Here is a 16,045-nt window from a genome sequence, read left to right as displayed (position 1 = left end):
AAGGACAACGGGATCGCATCACCGTGGTTACAGCTGTAATGTGCAGAGAACGAGCCGCCAAACCCAACAGCTACGGAGGTAACCTGCAAACTAACCCTTTGTTCACTGTGGATGCTTCCTCCAACTTTGTCTCACGGACAACTTTTCCTCAGCACGGTTCACGTAAGAGGTTGTGTTTTGGGCAGAAAGAGAAGTAGCTTAGAATGAAATAATATAAACATTTTTTGTTTTATGATGTTTGGTTTTGTTTGTGTTGAAACTCAGCCATCTTGGTGCTAGCAGATTATCTGCTCAGCACATGTGCTCAGTTTGTGTTCTGTGTTCGTTTTTTAAGTTAAGACAAACTTTATTTAAAGGGTGATTTTAAACACAGACGATCGGCCATAACGAGTTGTCCTTGCTTATGCATTTTAACTCTTTCATTAGTGGTATTTTAAACGAATGTGTTTGATTCTGATGATATAAGCTTCTTTTGTTAGCTTCAACCGCTAACAGCTAAGAACACGTGCTTGCCTGCTAAGATCATTTACCCAAAAAGGTTGTTAGTTTTCAATCTAGGAAATAATATTTCCCTAAATATTATTTTACTAAACTTGATAATTAAGTAACATAATTAAGCCCATTTCTCAAAGATTTGGTTCTTATTCAAAATAATATTTCTGTAAATATTATTTGAATAAATAAAGGCAGCCAATTAAACACCGTTGAGAGTTGGTCATCCAGAAGGTTGGCTTTATTCAGCAAATCATTCTTTAAAATATTATTTTATTAAAATAATATTTTATCTGATCTTGCATTGTGAATGGTTGTCTGCAGAAAGTGATTCTTTAGCCTTGAGGTCACCATCAGTAACACTGAAATGCTGTCAACAATGTGCTTTAATCAGCTTGGATTTTTGCATAACTAATTGCGCAGACACAAAAATGTATTAATAGGAAATAAATAAAAATAAATGAATATATAAATTCTTCACTTGAGGAAAAGTAAAAAAGTACAGTTTATTGTTGACTTGTATACAGTAAATACATTTTGAGAAAACTTCCTTCGTAAGTACTACCCCATGCATGCTTTAGCATAACAGTTATAAAAGGAAACAGAAGGCACAAGAATGGTCAGAAATTTGCTGTTTATTTGAAGATCAAATAGGGTCACAGGTGAAGGTCTAACAGAAGAAAATGTTATATAACATTGAATGTATTTGATAAAAATCTTTTTTTACTTTATGTAAATAAAAATGTCCTACTCTTATCACTTTTTTTTCAAGAAAATAAAATTGTTTAGTATCCTAAAACATCCAACTAATGTTAATTAAAAACACTAATAAATGCTTCATGCTCTATAAATGTAGCAAAAAAGCCAAAAAAAAAGTTTTCACACCAACAAACCAGCGTTATAACTGGATTTTCAGCCACACAGATACAGACAGATTGTGATGCAATATGGCCAAAACTCTCAGTCTATTTATATAAATGTAATCATTTATGGAGATATGCATCAAGCCAGAGTTCTCCTGAAGTTTTCAATGAACTGAGAAAAGAGAGGGAGAAAAAGTGGACAAAATATCAGGTGATTGCTGAATATTGTGGATCTGACAAGCAGCCCATCATTATTTTCTACGTACATTTTTCTAACGATTTCAGTATATAATTAGAAAACGATTATTTTTACACCTTTAACTCATTCTGCCAGTGAATTATTACCTGACAACATCAGCCATTCCTCGCCACAAAGATTTTGTTTCATAAGGGACCCCATGCTTCTCACACAGCGCACGGGCCCGGTCGGCCACCAGGTGGTAGTTGTGGCGCGGCATCATGGGAAACAGACTGAAAAAAAGGAAAATAAATAACAGGTGTGTTTAGTATGTGCCCGTTAATTGTGTCTCACAGTTTTTTTAATTTGCTTTATGTTTAGTGTTTTGTGTGACTATTTTTAATTTTAATAAGTGGATTTTAATATTGTTTTAAGTTAACTGATGCCCCACGAAAAGCAAGTTTACCCTGGAGCACATTAATGAGAAAAACCATCTTCCTGTAACCTAATGTTATCTAATACATTGCACATTTTTTACTAATAATGAAAAGGATATATACAATAACTATTAAATTAATAACACAAAAAACTAAAAGGTTTCTTCATGGGGATCACATTTTGTAAGTCAGTAGCTTTTGGTTAATCATTTTAAAACAATTAACACAACTTTCCTCTGAGACTTCTGGACTTCCATCTTTAAGGCTTTTTTATTTAATTTGTGGTCTCTGTAAGAAATCTGGCATGGTCCTGCAGAAGCTGTTAGAAAAATTATTCTGGTCACTTGTGGGACAACAGCATTTAACTTACTGGTGTTCGATTTGGAAGTTGAGGTGTCCACTGAACCAGTCGTTGAACATGGACTGCTCAATATTACACGTGGCTTGTAACTGAAAAAGATCATATTAGAAAAAAGCTTAGACACATTAGTACATCCTTTGATTTATCTCATCTGCTGGGTAGATGTAGCTGTAGACTAATGCATTAAAGCTAGCAATAAAAGAAAACTTTGGGTGGGACTTGTAAGAAGTTGATTATCCCACATATATGCACTTCATCAACGTTTTCCTTTCTTAATCAGGTGAGATTAGTCTTTACGCTTGCTGCTAAGCTGGCACTGAATGCGCACATAAACAGAAATGCAAAAAAGAATGAAGAGTTCCATCTGAGGCACTTTAATACGTACACTATATTACCTAAAGTATTTGTTCATACATCGAAATCATTGAATCCAGGTGTTCTGATCATTTCCATTGGTGCAGGTGCATAAAATCCAGCACCTACACATGCAAACTGCATCTACAAAGGTTTGCGAAAGAATAGGTCACTCTAAGGAGCTCAGGACGCCATATGTGCAATTAGTCCAGTTGTGAAATATCGTCAGTACTAGATATTCCGCGGTCAGCTGTTAATGATGTTATGACAAAGTGTCTGGATACGGCAGCAACTCAGCCAGGAAGCATTAGGCCAGGTGAAATCACAGAGCGGGGTCAGCAGATGCTGAAACACATAGTGCGCCAGAGGTCGGCAATTTTCTGCACAGTCAATAGCTACACATCTCCAAACTTCATGTGGCCTTGGGATGCAGTGGTAAAAAGCATAAAGCCACTGGATTCTAAGCAAAAATGACTTACTCAGAGAATAATCTTTTCTTTGATAAAATTACACAACCACTAACAATGCCCATAGAGCACCTGTACTGAACCATTTTTGAAACTTAAGCTTTATTCTTTTTCTTAATGATCAAAGTAATGAGAATATTTTAATTAGCATCCTATGACGTCCTGTTTCTCCATAAATAAGAGGAAATACAATAGCCATTTCTATCTGCCCCTTTTCAAAACAGGAAACACAAAAATCCATGCCATTCAAGTAAAACAAGATGTGTGTTGATCTTCTTAAGTCAGAAAACGGCTACAAGAAAATAGTCAAGTTTATTTATATAGCGCTTTTAGCAACAAGGCACTCAGTGCGCTGTACATAAGGAAAACCATTACAATGATACAGAAAATAAACAGAGGTAATTACAAAAAAATAAAGAGAATAGAATGATGGATAAGAAAATGAAAGGAAAGTTGGACTGAAAACTTGATTTAAAGCAACTTAGGGTTTCAGCGCTTTCACAGTTTTCTGGGAGTTTTTTCCAGATTATTGGAGCATAAGAACTAAAAGCTGCTTCTCCATGTTTGGTTCTGGTTCTGAGTATGCAGAGTAGACTTGAGCCAGAAGACCTGAGAGGTCCGGGTGGTTGATACACTGACTGTAATGTATTTTGGTGCTAAGTTAGTGATTTATAGACTGAACAGAAGTATTTTAAAGTCTATTCTTTGAGATACGGGGAGCCAGCGTACGGACTTTAGAACCGGGGTGATGTGCTCCACTTTCTTAGTTCTAGTGAGGACACGGGCAGCAGCGTTCTGGATGAACTGCAGCTGTCTGATCGACTTTTTAGGCAGACCTGTGAAGACACCGTTGCAGTAATCAATTCTACTAAAGATGAACGCATGAATTAGTTTTTCAAGGTCCTGCTGAGACATTAGTCCTTTAATCCTGGAGATGTTCTTTAGGTGATAGAAGGCCGACCTTGTTACTGTCTTTATGTGCCTCTGAATGTTCAGGTCTGAGTCCATCACTACACCCAGATTTCGAGCCTGACTGGTTGTTTCTAGCTGTATTAACTGAAGCTGTGTGCTAACTTTTAAATGCTCTTCTTTTTGTCCAAAGATTATTACTTCAGTTTTGTTTTGATTCAGCTGCAGAAAAGTTTGGCTCATCCATGCATTGATTTCTTCTAAGCATTTACCCAGCGCTTGAATGCGTTCATGGTCACCTGGTGACATTGTAACGTATAGCTGTGTGTCGTCTGCATAGTTATGATAACTTACGTTGTTGTTTATTAAAATCTGAGTTAGGAGGAGCATGCAGATATTGAATAGGAGGGGCCCTAAGATGGACCCTTGGGGAACGCCAAATGTTGGAGACAACTTTGGTACTGGAGGTGATGTGGATGTGCTGACTACCCCTCTGATCTACTAATCTACTAATAGCTACTCATCCAAACCTGCTAATATCTAAAGACAGATCAATGTGTTTAAAGGCACAATGAGGAGGATGGGAAAGGAGGTAAAAAAAGTGTCCAAAGCTTATTGTTGTAAAGATTGTCATTTTATTCTTTTACTGTACATTGCTGACCAGTGCTATTTTCTATTTAATTGACCGTGGTCAATTTTTTTAAGGTCTCTTTAAAATTTGTTCTGTTTGTAAATGAAGAAAATACAGCTTTTTATGTTGTTGGTCCATATAGCCCCATCCTTTATATTATTAAAACTGATCTATACTGGGTATGAAGCAGCTCATGAGATTACATGTGCAAAATTGTTTAGGGAGGTCCAGTCGTACAGACAAGCAACATCAGCAGAATAAAAATCTTTTTAATAACAGTTATGTGTTTTCTTTTTTAATAAACCAGGTACCTGCATGGTCAGCCAGTCTTGATTCTTCTCATATTCAATCTCCATTGGTATGTGATTCATCTGAGTTACCCACACAAACCAGTGACTCTCTAAAAACCTGCAAAATAAACAATAATAACCAAAACATGGCGTTAGGTTATGTGGGGGGAAAAGCACAAAATGGAAAATTGTGTTATAATGGCAAGTTAGTTTAACACAAAGAGGTAATAATCACTTTTAAGAATAAAATAAAATCAGTTATGGAACCAACATAATATGACAAACATTAGGTTATGATATCCTAAGAAAGTGTTGTTTCTTTTACAATTTACTGAAAACAAACATGAAGACAAACCTTTTTTTTAAAAACTTTTTTCAGAATATTTACCTGACAAATGTCATGAGTGCCAGTGAGCCAAGAAAGCCATACAGAGGGGTATAACAGTAGAAGTAGCGAAAGTAGTACGACATTGACCAAGCAAAATCCTTTAAAAACAAAAGATTCAGATAATTTCAAAACCTTTCTTTTTCATCTGGTGTGTTGGCTAAATATGCTTTTTATGAAAGTTTAAACTCAAATCAGATATAAACTCATGAGACAACTCTGCCCCCCACCGTGTCTGGCATCTTACCACCCAGTCACAACGAGTAATCATGGTGTTCATTATTTGCATGTGGAAATAAATCGGGATGAGCAGCGGAGGTCCCACTGCAAAAGAAATACTAATTATTCCTGGAAGGCTGTTATAATTTTCTAATTAGGTTTTAATAACTCCCAACAAGCGTACCGAGAAAGAAGTATTTGTGCTGGTGATTGTAGGGCATGTGTTTGATCTTTTTAATGCCGTACTGTAACAGAGAGGGGGAGAGAGATGGGTGAGAAGCTTTATGGCAGTTTGCATGATTTAGAAACATTTTGCTTTCAGCTTCTTGCCTCCACTGGTTGACTGTTTCCAAGGACAAAGACATCCAACATATTGACATCAGGATCTTTCTTGAAGATGTTCGGTTTGGCGTGATGCTGGAAATGTCGGTGGTTCCACCAGTTGGCTGAAGCTCCCTAGAGAAAACCTTTATTAATATCTGTGTAGAGTTGATCAAAATAAGGAGCTGAAACCCAGGAAGGTTACCTTTAAATGTCCAATGACAAACTTGTGGACCAGGTGATTCCACTTGGACTTCTTGAAAACCGAAAGGTGACCAAAGTCATGCTGCAACCATCCAGCCTGTGCCTGCATAGAAGAAGGTAAATGAGGATTATGAGATTAGATTTCTCAACAACAAAAATAAAAATAATATTTCATGTTTATAATACTTGAGATGTTGCCAGCATCGCTGCACACAGTAATGTCATCGTCCAGCTCGTCCCCCAATACGTGACCATCAGCCAGGCTAAGGCCTCCAGGAGCAGGATGTGACCCAGATGGAGGCAGAAGAATAAAGGCTTAGTGCGAAAAAGACCTTCTTTCTCCACTTCCGCTCGTAAAGACTCAAAGTCTTTTATGATTGTTGCCTGGAAGCAGAGAATGATATAGTCACTTAAAGCTGAATATTTGATACTAAGATGCGATATCTAATAGTACATGGGAACTGTAAACTCCTTCTCAGATCAGATGTCAGTGTAAAGACTCACGTTTTTTTTCCGGTCCTGACTCGGCTCTGTCGCTGCCAGCTCTCCAACCAGTAGAGGCTTCAGAAACTTCTGCACAAACTTCAGATCTGGATGAAAAGCAGTGAAAGCCTCCTGTAAAGCAAACAAAAAAATGTAATCAACCAACAGCTAAAGAGAGACAGAAAAAAGAAAATATAATGCACACCAATAGACTTAGAATGAGGCTAAAATAAGCTCTGGTACTAAGTGCGAACTGCACAGAAAATAGTAATATTTTAGTATTATTATGTGATAGGTGTGACATGGTTCTACATTTTTTAGAAGGTTTTGATAGGTTTCCTGCTATTTGTAGCCACAACATTCATTTATATTTAAGTTCAGAAGCTTAAACAGTATTGATTGGAGTAACAAAAAAATATATTTTTAAAGGCAACTGAAGACAAAACCAGCTAATTCTGGTTTGTGTGTATTTGCATCAGAGGCACAAGAACAGAGGTAATCAGGGGGGATTAGTGAACTCTGTAAACAGAATACTAGTAAATATCTCTAAAAGAGGAAAACACACGTGAATGAAATGGAAAAATAAGAAAATAATATATAGACATACTCAAAAAAATACAGATCAGTTGCCTTATGCTTTCTGTGATGTCACCAGAGGCAGGTTAGTGTAGAAGCTTTTTTTTGTTTTTGGGAGGGAAGATTTTTATCTTTAATGATTACAAAAAAGAAAAACAAATATAACTACTAACGACAATAAAGACAATAATAAATAAACCCTAACTGGTCAGACTGACATTTAGAGATATGTGTTATAATGGTGTGGGGTGATGGGTTTATTACAGTTCACACTAACGTACACGTGAAAACACCGGACAAAGATCAATGTTGATTCATTCAGGAAAACATCTTGAGAGTGAACTACAATGACCTCCACAAAGTGAAGGAGGAATGGAATTACATCAGTGTGGGGTGGCACGGAGGCATGTGGAGTTACTGAGGCATTAAGGAAGCCCAGGTTACTTTAAAAGCGTCCCTCAGCTCATCTGCATCGTTGGATCTTAATAGTCTTCTTGACAAGACAACCTTAGGTTCTCTATTGGTTTTTTGGTTTGGTGTCTATATGTTCTTCGCTCTGCCATGCCCACCTCCTCCACTACAATTAGCACAATTTCAAGTGGTTTTTCCACTGGTTTTTCCTTGCCCTCGGCTGATCTCCTAGTTACAACCACGTTTCTGTGCCCTGGATTCTCCTGCTTTGCCCACACGTTGCGAATCTATCCCATTCTGTTGAGTGGCTTTGGTCCAGAGGCCTCTCAAAGCTGCAGTTATACCATTGCTTCTGTGCTTTTTTCTACCGCACTTTTTACCTTCCATTCTTTCATACAGACAAAATAACAGAAAACCTCAGCTTGTATAACTGTACACCACCCCTAAAGTCAGTACTTTGTAAAGCCACCTTTTGCAGCAATTACAGCTGCAAATCATTCTAGATAGGTTTATGTGAGCTTGCCACATCTTGCCAATCTGATTTTTGCCCATTCCTCAGGGCTAAACTGCTTCAGCTCCTTCATCTTGGAAAATTTTGGCTTGTGAACATCTTCACGTCTTACCACAGATTCCCAATTTGATTGATGTCTGGACTTTGACTGGGCCATTCCAACGCCTTTAAATGTTTCCCCTTAAACCACTTTAGCAGTATGCTATAGGGCCTTGTCCTGCTAGAAGGTGAAGCTCAGTCCCAGTCTAAAATCACAGGCAGACTGACTCAGGTTTTGCTCAAGAGTATCCGTTTTTAGCACCATTCATCTTTCCCTTAACCTTGACCAGTTTCTCAGTCCCTGCTGCTGAAAAACATGCCCACAGCATGATGCTGCTACCACCATGTTTCACTGTGGGTATGGTGTTCTTGGGGTGATGGGTCTTCTTATTTTTAACACTACGTAATGGCTTTTTTCTGGCCACTACTCCATAAAGCCCAGGCTTATTGCGGCCCTATGGACAGATACTCCAGTCTCTGCTGTGGAACTCTGCAACTCCTCCAGAGGGACAATACTTTTCCAAGGCACTGTAAACCTATATATCTTATTTAAACATACTCCTTCTCCATCTTTTAGCCCTTAGCAAGAATTTACTGTTTACAATAAAAGTTGCTTTAACTGAAACAATATATAATAAGAGACATTATTGTTTTGCTATTTTTAAAGTTTTATTTGAATTTTATCTTCTATAACTGCATTGTGACTTTTTCTGTTTTGACTTTAAATGAAATTGTCACAATAATGTTTTTCCTAAATAAAATAAAGGTCTGAAATACATGTAAAATCGCAGCAAATATTTAAAATTAGATCTGATTTAGTAAATTAACAATAAGCTGGAGCAGGCTTTGTATATTTATACATGCTAATTAGTTTTTAATGAGTTCAGCCCAACCTCAGATAAACAAGACATGACATATTACACCGTTTCATTATTTATTTAACAGAAAACAAAGCCAAGCTGCATTGGCTGTGTGTGGGTTAATAAAGACACCCTGGCTGCTTTCAAAGCAATGAGACAATGTGCAGCAGCCAGCTGGGTCATTATCTTATCAGTTGCTCAGGACAGGTATGGCTCGTTCATAAAAGAAGAGGTCTTGGCAACTTAGTGGTTTCAGATAAGCGTTTAGATACGTGTGATAATGCCATGGACAGGTGGGAAAACATCAGCCACATTTTAGAAATTCAAAAGTCCCTTTTTCTTTTCTTTTGCAGAACTCAGGAAGAAAACCTTACAGGTGTCAATTAACATGAAAAACGTGGTACAGCTTATTTGAAAGTTTTATCAGGAAACAAATCAAACATTTCCTTTGGAGCAACGAGACCAAAATTAAGACATCGAGGCACAACAAAGAGGACTGTATGAAAACCAAATAACGCACATCAGCACAAACGCCTCATAACAAAAGTCAAGCATAGTGGTGGAGGGGTGATGATTTGTGTTTGCTTACAGCCACCAGACCTGAGCAACACCTTGCAGCTACTGAGTTGACCCTAAGCACTACTGTATTCTACAGCCTTTTAGAGCCCTTTAGAGGACATCTGTTCGACAGCTTACATTTGGCAGAATTTGGCCAAGAAAGTCGGCCAAAGCTCCTCCACAACAATATGACAGAGAGATGATGACTACTTCATTGCTTTAGATATAACTGTATCAGTAAAGGTCACTGGACCATGAAGTGCACACAGGCTTACTTAAAAACACTTTTAGCTTGTTTAAATGAAATTAATAATGAACTTGTGGAACATGTCATATATCATGTTTTCATCTGAAGTAGTGTTTGTCTCCTAATAAGAGTTAGTGAAGATCACATTATTTTCATGATGTTTTGTTATGTAAAACCTTCAACCTAAAAAAAAAGCTTTATTTGCATGCAAAGGCATTTGTTGTTTAAAGGGGTTTGAAATGTTACCGTTGCATCCTCTCCAGCATAGTGGCTGATGACCCGAAACCCTCCTGGATGCCTTTTGGCCCACTGGCTGATGTTATAAACCTTTCGGTTGATCACCAGCCACTGGTCGTTCCTGCTGCTGTGCATCTGCACCTCCTCCCAGGTGTAAACACCTTCAGCCTTCCCGCTGCCGGGCTCTGCTGGCTCAGTCTGCTGTCCTCCACCTCCCATCCTCCCTCCTGATGCTGCTTGAACTTACCTTAAGCTTAGAAAGGACCTGCCTGCCACAGAGTTTTACACCTGGATAAGACAAAGTCTTAAAAAGTTAATTAAAAGTGTAACATCCTCATAAAGAATGATGATTAACCCAAACAAACTGTTACAGCAACTGGTCAAGCTGGATTTGCATTAAAGCATGAAAAAATATATATAAAAAGTCCTTCCTAAAGCTTGTTTCAATTATGAATGTTTTTTTTTTAAGGTTTTTCGGCTATCATGCACAACATAAAGAGGACAAGTGTCAAACTTACAGACTCCAGATGTAGCTACTAATCAGATTTGGATGTGGTAACTCTCTCTGAGCTTGTCTCATCACCAGACGAATTCAAATTATTTGCTCCCGCTTAGCACGAATCCATTTCTAACAGCAAACATCATAAAACCCATCCTTCAGCTTTCTTTCCTCATAGGCTGCGCTCATCGTCTCATTCACCCCCTCCGGCTACACGAACTTCGAGCGGATCATTCGAGCCTTTCTGGCCAATCGGCGCGCAGTTAACAGGAAACCGGCCGCTGGTTACAGCGCGATAGGCTCAAAGAGCTGCTTCTCTGGATATTACCTCCTGAAAAAAGTTCAACAGGGATACGTGGGTCTCACCCATGCACCGGCTGCAGGAGATGCGGGTGGATTCCCAGAAAGCAATAAACAGTTTGTCCTAATGACAAGGCTACTTTCAGGTCGTTTCAGCTGATCCTGGTGCCCTTGTCTACCTAATATTGGAGATAGAAACGAAGTGACTTTTCGTTACAGGTTCATGACTGGTGAGGCACAGACTCCTCTGGAGTCGTATGTACAAATATATGAGCCCAAAAATAGAGGCTTGAATTAAATGTTTGGCCTGAATTGGATCATTTATTGTATTAAAAACTTGTAATTAGGCTTTAATCAATTCCATACTGTTCAACAATGCCATAGCTAGAAAAAACAAAATAATGTTTTATATACAGTGAAATTTGACTATTTCAATATTTATTTCATTTTGGCTGATCTCTCTTTTTTTAATTAAATTTGAAAATTGTGTTTGATTTTACCTTTATTTGTACATGAATTCCATGGAAGCTGTTTGCATGAATCAAGTCTTATAATTAACCTGGTTCTCCCTCACCTTCGCGTTGTGGACGCTAATGTTCAGTCTGTGCTGCCCATTCAGTGCCAAGTCAAATCCTTGTACTCTACACTCTTTTTGAGTGTATCACTCCAATTGAAAAGATGGGGTTAACTTTATCCCACTTGTTTGAAGCAGATCTTTCAGCTCCGGAGTTGGTCTTTCTCTCTCTAAAACTTCCTGTTTTGACTAAAAATCCAATTTAGAAAAATCCATTTCCAGTGTTGAGAAGTAATCTTCCATGAACATTAGCTTGGAGATTAGATTAGAACATTAGATTGGAGACCTACAAACTGGCACCTTACAGAGGTACTTAAAAGTGTTCTGTTTTTAGCCCAGTCTCCCTGTAATTTACCACAGTGGCACACTCTCCTCCATTTGGCTCAGGCACAGCTGAAGCCAAATATATGATTAAACATGCTAAATGATCATTTTGAACTAACAGCTATTGATTTACAGCGATCAGTTCTGTGCCAACAGACGATTCATAAAAAAACCCCTCTGTAAAAAAATTATTTTCTTACCTGATAAAAATCATGCTCACAAACAACAACTTCTGGCTGTGGAGTTTCGCTTGAGCTAACAGTGCTGGGAACTGGGTTGTGTGTTTATCTTTCAGCATTGGGTTATTCCTTCCCTAAAACCAATGGTTTCAATTGTTTTATAATCCTGGTGCAAAAAAATGTTTCCAAGAAAGATACTTTTTTTGGTGGATGATGTTAAATTCTGCCTCTTGCAATTTTAGGTAAAAACAGCTGTGCCCCTGCTTGCTTCATAGACCATTTTTGTAGGTAAAGAGCTTGCTACATTCTTTTCTGTCGCTAATAAACTTCTACACATCCATTCAACATATTCCTGTTAGAAAGGTGAAGGAAACAGTCCACATCCTTAATATAAAAATAATAAATCAGACACTACAAATGACTTGTCATCATCCATATGTGGTACTCAGTTTCTCTTTTAAGAAAAGAGAGGGGTGGATTTGTTGTTTTCAAAAATTGAAAATGCTTAAAAATGCTTATCCACTTTAAAAATCAATGTTAATGAAGGTTATGGTTTATTTATATTTTATATGTTCAATATTTAAAGGTTATAAGTCTCTAAAATATTTTTACCCTTTAATATTCTAGGTTCATGTACATCTTTCCTTTCCTTTTTTAACAGGTCAAATTTATACTATTTTGTATGGCCAGCTACTTAGAAATAGTAACATTTACTTCAAACACAGACACCTTTGGTGTAGCAGATGAGTTTCTAAAGCATTTTTCCATGACCATCCATGAGCAGTTACTGTACGCTTTAAGAAATTGAGTAACACTTCTAATCTTTAAACAGTGTGGCGTTCTTGATATTGACGTGGGTGTTACTTTGACACCGACGTGTCTGGGCTCACAAAAAGTGCTCAGGAATGACTCACAGAACATCAGAAATCTCGGTTTTAATAACTTCCCAGATACCCATCTGAAAATCAAAGACTTCATAATCAGCTAACCAATTTTTTAATTAAGAAAAGACTAGTTGATTTATTTTGTGAAATGTGTTTCTTTAAGCTACTTTCAAGCAAAAAGGTAAAAACATGCAGCACCCACAATTAATGGCAATTTTGTTAAAGATGTGTAAAAGATGCAGGAAATTAAGCTTTTATTTTAGTAACATAAACTCAGAGTGAAAAACATAGAAAAGAAATCCAAGCATTAATTTGAGTTTATTTATTCAGTGGGTGGAAAAAATCCAATCTTAAGAAATAATTCTTATTGACTTAGTGTAGTTAATAATGATTTTCTTTTACCCATGGACTATATGATCTGATACAAATACGTTTCGTATAGCCACTGGCCACAAGGTTGGAGGATGACCCATATTTATCTTGGAACAACACACGGTGAGTTGGATAGTAAGGAGGTAATATCTCACTGTTAGAGAAGTAAAAAATGGGATTTTGTTTTTATTATTTATTTATTTATTTTTTACCCTGTCCTGTCTGGCATAGTAGCACTCAGAATTGTTGTCTGAGTGCCAAGAAGAAGCCTAGCAGATTTACTTTCACAAGTGGAGCATTACGGCTAATGCTCCACTTATATGAGCCAGAGACATCCAAAGGTCCCCCAGAGCACGGGAACCTTGGAAGGACCACCGCCAGGACTACCTCAACCCCAGAGAAGAGTAGAGGTGAGCCCCAGGGGAACCAACCAGCAGCCACAATGCAGAAGCCCAAAGGAGCTGCAGCGACGAGCCCACAGGCCCCACTGGCAGCCGTCTAAGCTGCAGCAGATCCAGCCATGGACCCAGAGACCTGAGACCCCGGGGTGAATCAATCCCCAAACAGAGGTGTGACAGAGCCAAAGGTCCCAGGCAAGCAGCCACAGGGAGTGAGCTGGCACACAACAGAGAACCCAGCCCCGGACACTGAGCACCAGCAGGCACAGACACCAGCCACCGGGAGGGAGTGTGGGCGGGGAGGGACTAGCCCCCACATTTGATGGGGGGCTTAAACTGATGCAGGAGAGGGAGCAGCCCAAGACCCAACCTGATAAAAAAAACAGGCACACACAGTCACAATCACACATTCCCACCCTTATGCGTACACATAAAAACACTCATACCCATACACCAAACGTAAAGACCACAACAATGGACAACGTACACTCACTCACACTCCCCATACAAACTCTATACTCCCAGGTACCGGTACCGTTACCCCAGAGGGGAAACCAGCCCCCTGACCCAGGAGGTGGTCCCCTTCCTTCCGGGGTGGAGACAGGAAACACCAGCCCAGACTAGTGCTGGGACCGCCCGAACCCGAGCGATCTCCAACCCCGGCCCCCAACGATCCCCTTTCCTGTCTGGAGAGGGGGCCAAGTATAAAGGTGGGATCTACCTGGTCCAAACGACCCCACCAACAACAGCCGTCCCAGGAGGAGCAGTCCCAACCATCCAACAAAATCCGATCTCAACCCCATGAGCCCCCAGCCCCCCATGAACCCCAACATGAATCTCCCCATAGGGCCACCCCCAACCAGATCACAGATATCGATCACATGCCCCACATGAGCTCCTCCCCTGAAAAGCTGATGAAGTCACATCCACACAGCGCAAGCTCCATACACGGCCCTGCTCCAAGCTCCTCCGCCACATCCTGCGCTCCATCACACAGCGCACCATGATGGGAAGGCAAGGTCCCCACGAGCACAACCCGCCACTAACCTTAGTGCAGGTACAAGATGTGCTCTACTGCTCCACCCACCTGACCGTGACAGCAACCCAGCGCGGTAGATGCATAGACCATGTGCTTTGGTCAAATGACATTTAGGTGTTCTCTAACAAACCATGCAAACACTTTTAAAATGCATCATGTGCTGCGGCGGAAAGAATACACAGAGTTACTGTTGGGAAGAACAGTTTCCTGAAGATAGATATGAATCAAGAACTGTATAGAGAGCCCTGACTGAAGGATTCATCCCAAGTTTTGTTAAATAGGGATAAGATTTATTAACCATCCGGAATACATGCCCGAGCCACCTCAACTGGCTCCTCTCGATGTGGAGGAGCAGCGGCTCTACTCCAAGTCCCTCCCGGAGCTCCTCACCCTATCTCTAAGGGAGTGCCCGGCCACCCTACGGAGGAAGCTCATTTCAGCCGCTTGTATCCGGGATCTCGATCTTTCCATCATGAACCCAAAGTTCATGGCCATAGGTGAGGGTAGGAACGTAGACCGACCGGTAAATCGAGAGCTTCGCTTTTCGGCTCAGCTCTCTCTTCACCACAATGGACCGGCGCAGCGCCCCCATTACTGCGGCAACTGCACCAATCCGTCTGTCGATCTCCCGCTCCATTCTTCCATCACTCGTGAACAAGATCCTGAGATATTTAAACTCCTCCACTTGAGGCAGGAACTCCCCTCCAACCTGAAGAGGATGAGCCACCCTTTTTCGGTTGAGAACCATGGCCTCAGACTTGGAGGAGTTGATCCTCATCCCAGCCGCTTCACACGTGGCTGCGAACTGCCCCAGCACATGCTGTAGGTCTTGGCAAGAGGGGGCCAGCAGGACCACGTCATCTGCAAAGCAGACCCCCTCCGGCCCTTGGCTGAAATCCTGTCCATAAAAGTTATGGACAGGACCGGTGACAAAGGGCAGCCCTGCCGGGGTCCAACATGCACTGGGAACAGGTCCGAGTTAGTGCTGGCAATGCGAACCAAACTCCTGCTCCGCTTGTACAGAAACCGGATGGCCCCTTTTAACAGGCCCCCGACTCCATACTCCTGGAGCACCCCTCACAGGGCATCACGAGGGACACAGTCGAATGCTTTTTCCAGGTCCACAAAACACATGTAGACCGGTTGGGCAAACTCCCATGAACCCTCAAGTACCCTGTAGAGGGTATAGAGCTGGTCCAGTGTTCCACGGCTGGGACGAAAGCCACACTGCTCCTCCTGAAGCCGAGGTTCGACTACCGGCCGGACTCTCCTCTCCAATACCCAGGCGTAGGTCTTACCAGGGAGGCTGAGGAGTGTGATCCCCCTGTAGTTGGAACACACCCTCCGGTCGCATTTGTTATGAAGGGGGACCACCACCCCAGTCTGCCAGTCTAGAGGCACTGTCCCCGGCCGCCACACAATGTTGAAGAGGCGTGTCAACCA

At 40.4% G+C, this 16,045-nt stretch overlaps 1 protein-coding gene across 1 annotated transcript; it reads right to left on the bottom strand.

Moving 5' to 3' along the window:
• Positions 1-1,107: 1,107 nt before the first annotated feature.
• fads2 (fatty acid desaturase 2) lies at positions 1,108-10,747 on the bottom strand. The gene is made up of 13 exons (XM_047382108.1): positions 10,552-10,747; positions 10,043-10,321; positions 6,616-6,726; positions 6,298-6,495; positions 6,113-6,214; positions 5,917-6,042; positions 5,771-5,831; positions 5,615-5,691; positions 5,371-5,468; positions 5,004-5,100; positions 2,341-2,420; positions 1,701-1,826; positions 1,108-1,527 (listed from the first exon to the last, which is right to left on the bottom strand). The coding sequence occupies exons 2-13, from the start codon at positions 10,250-10,252 to the stop codon at positions 1,476-1,478; spliced, it is 1,338 nt and encodes a 445-aa protein (XP_047238064.1). The 5' UTR covers positions 10,253-10,321; positions 10,552-10,747; the 3' UTR covers positions 1,108-1,475.
• Positions 10,748-16,045: the final 5,298 nt, after the last annotated feature.

The sequence above is a fragment of the Girardinichthys multiradiatus genome, chromosome 2 (genome assembly GCF_021462225.1).
Source record: "Girardinichthys multiradiatus isolate DD_20200921_A chromosome 2, DD_fGirMul_XY1, whole genome shotgun sequence".
Taxonomy (NCBI): Eukaryota; Metazoa; Chordata; class Actinopteri; order Cyprinodontiformes; family Goodeidae; genus Girardinichthys; species Girardinichthys multiradiatus.
Note: the sequence above shows the minus strand (reverse complement) of the source record. Positions and strands in the feature narration are given on the sequence as shown.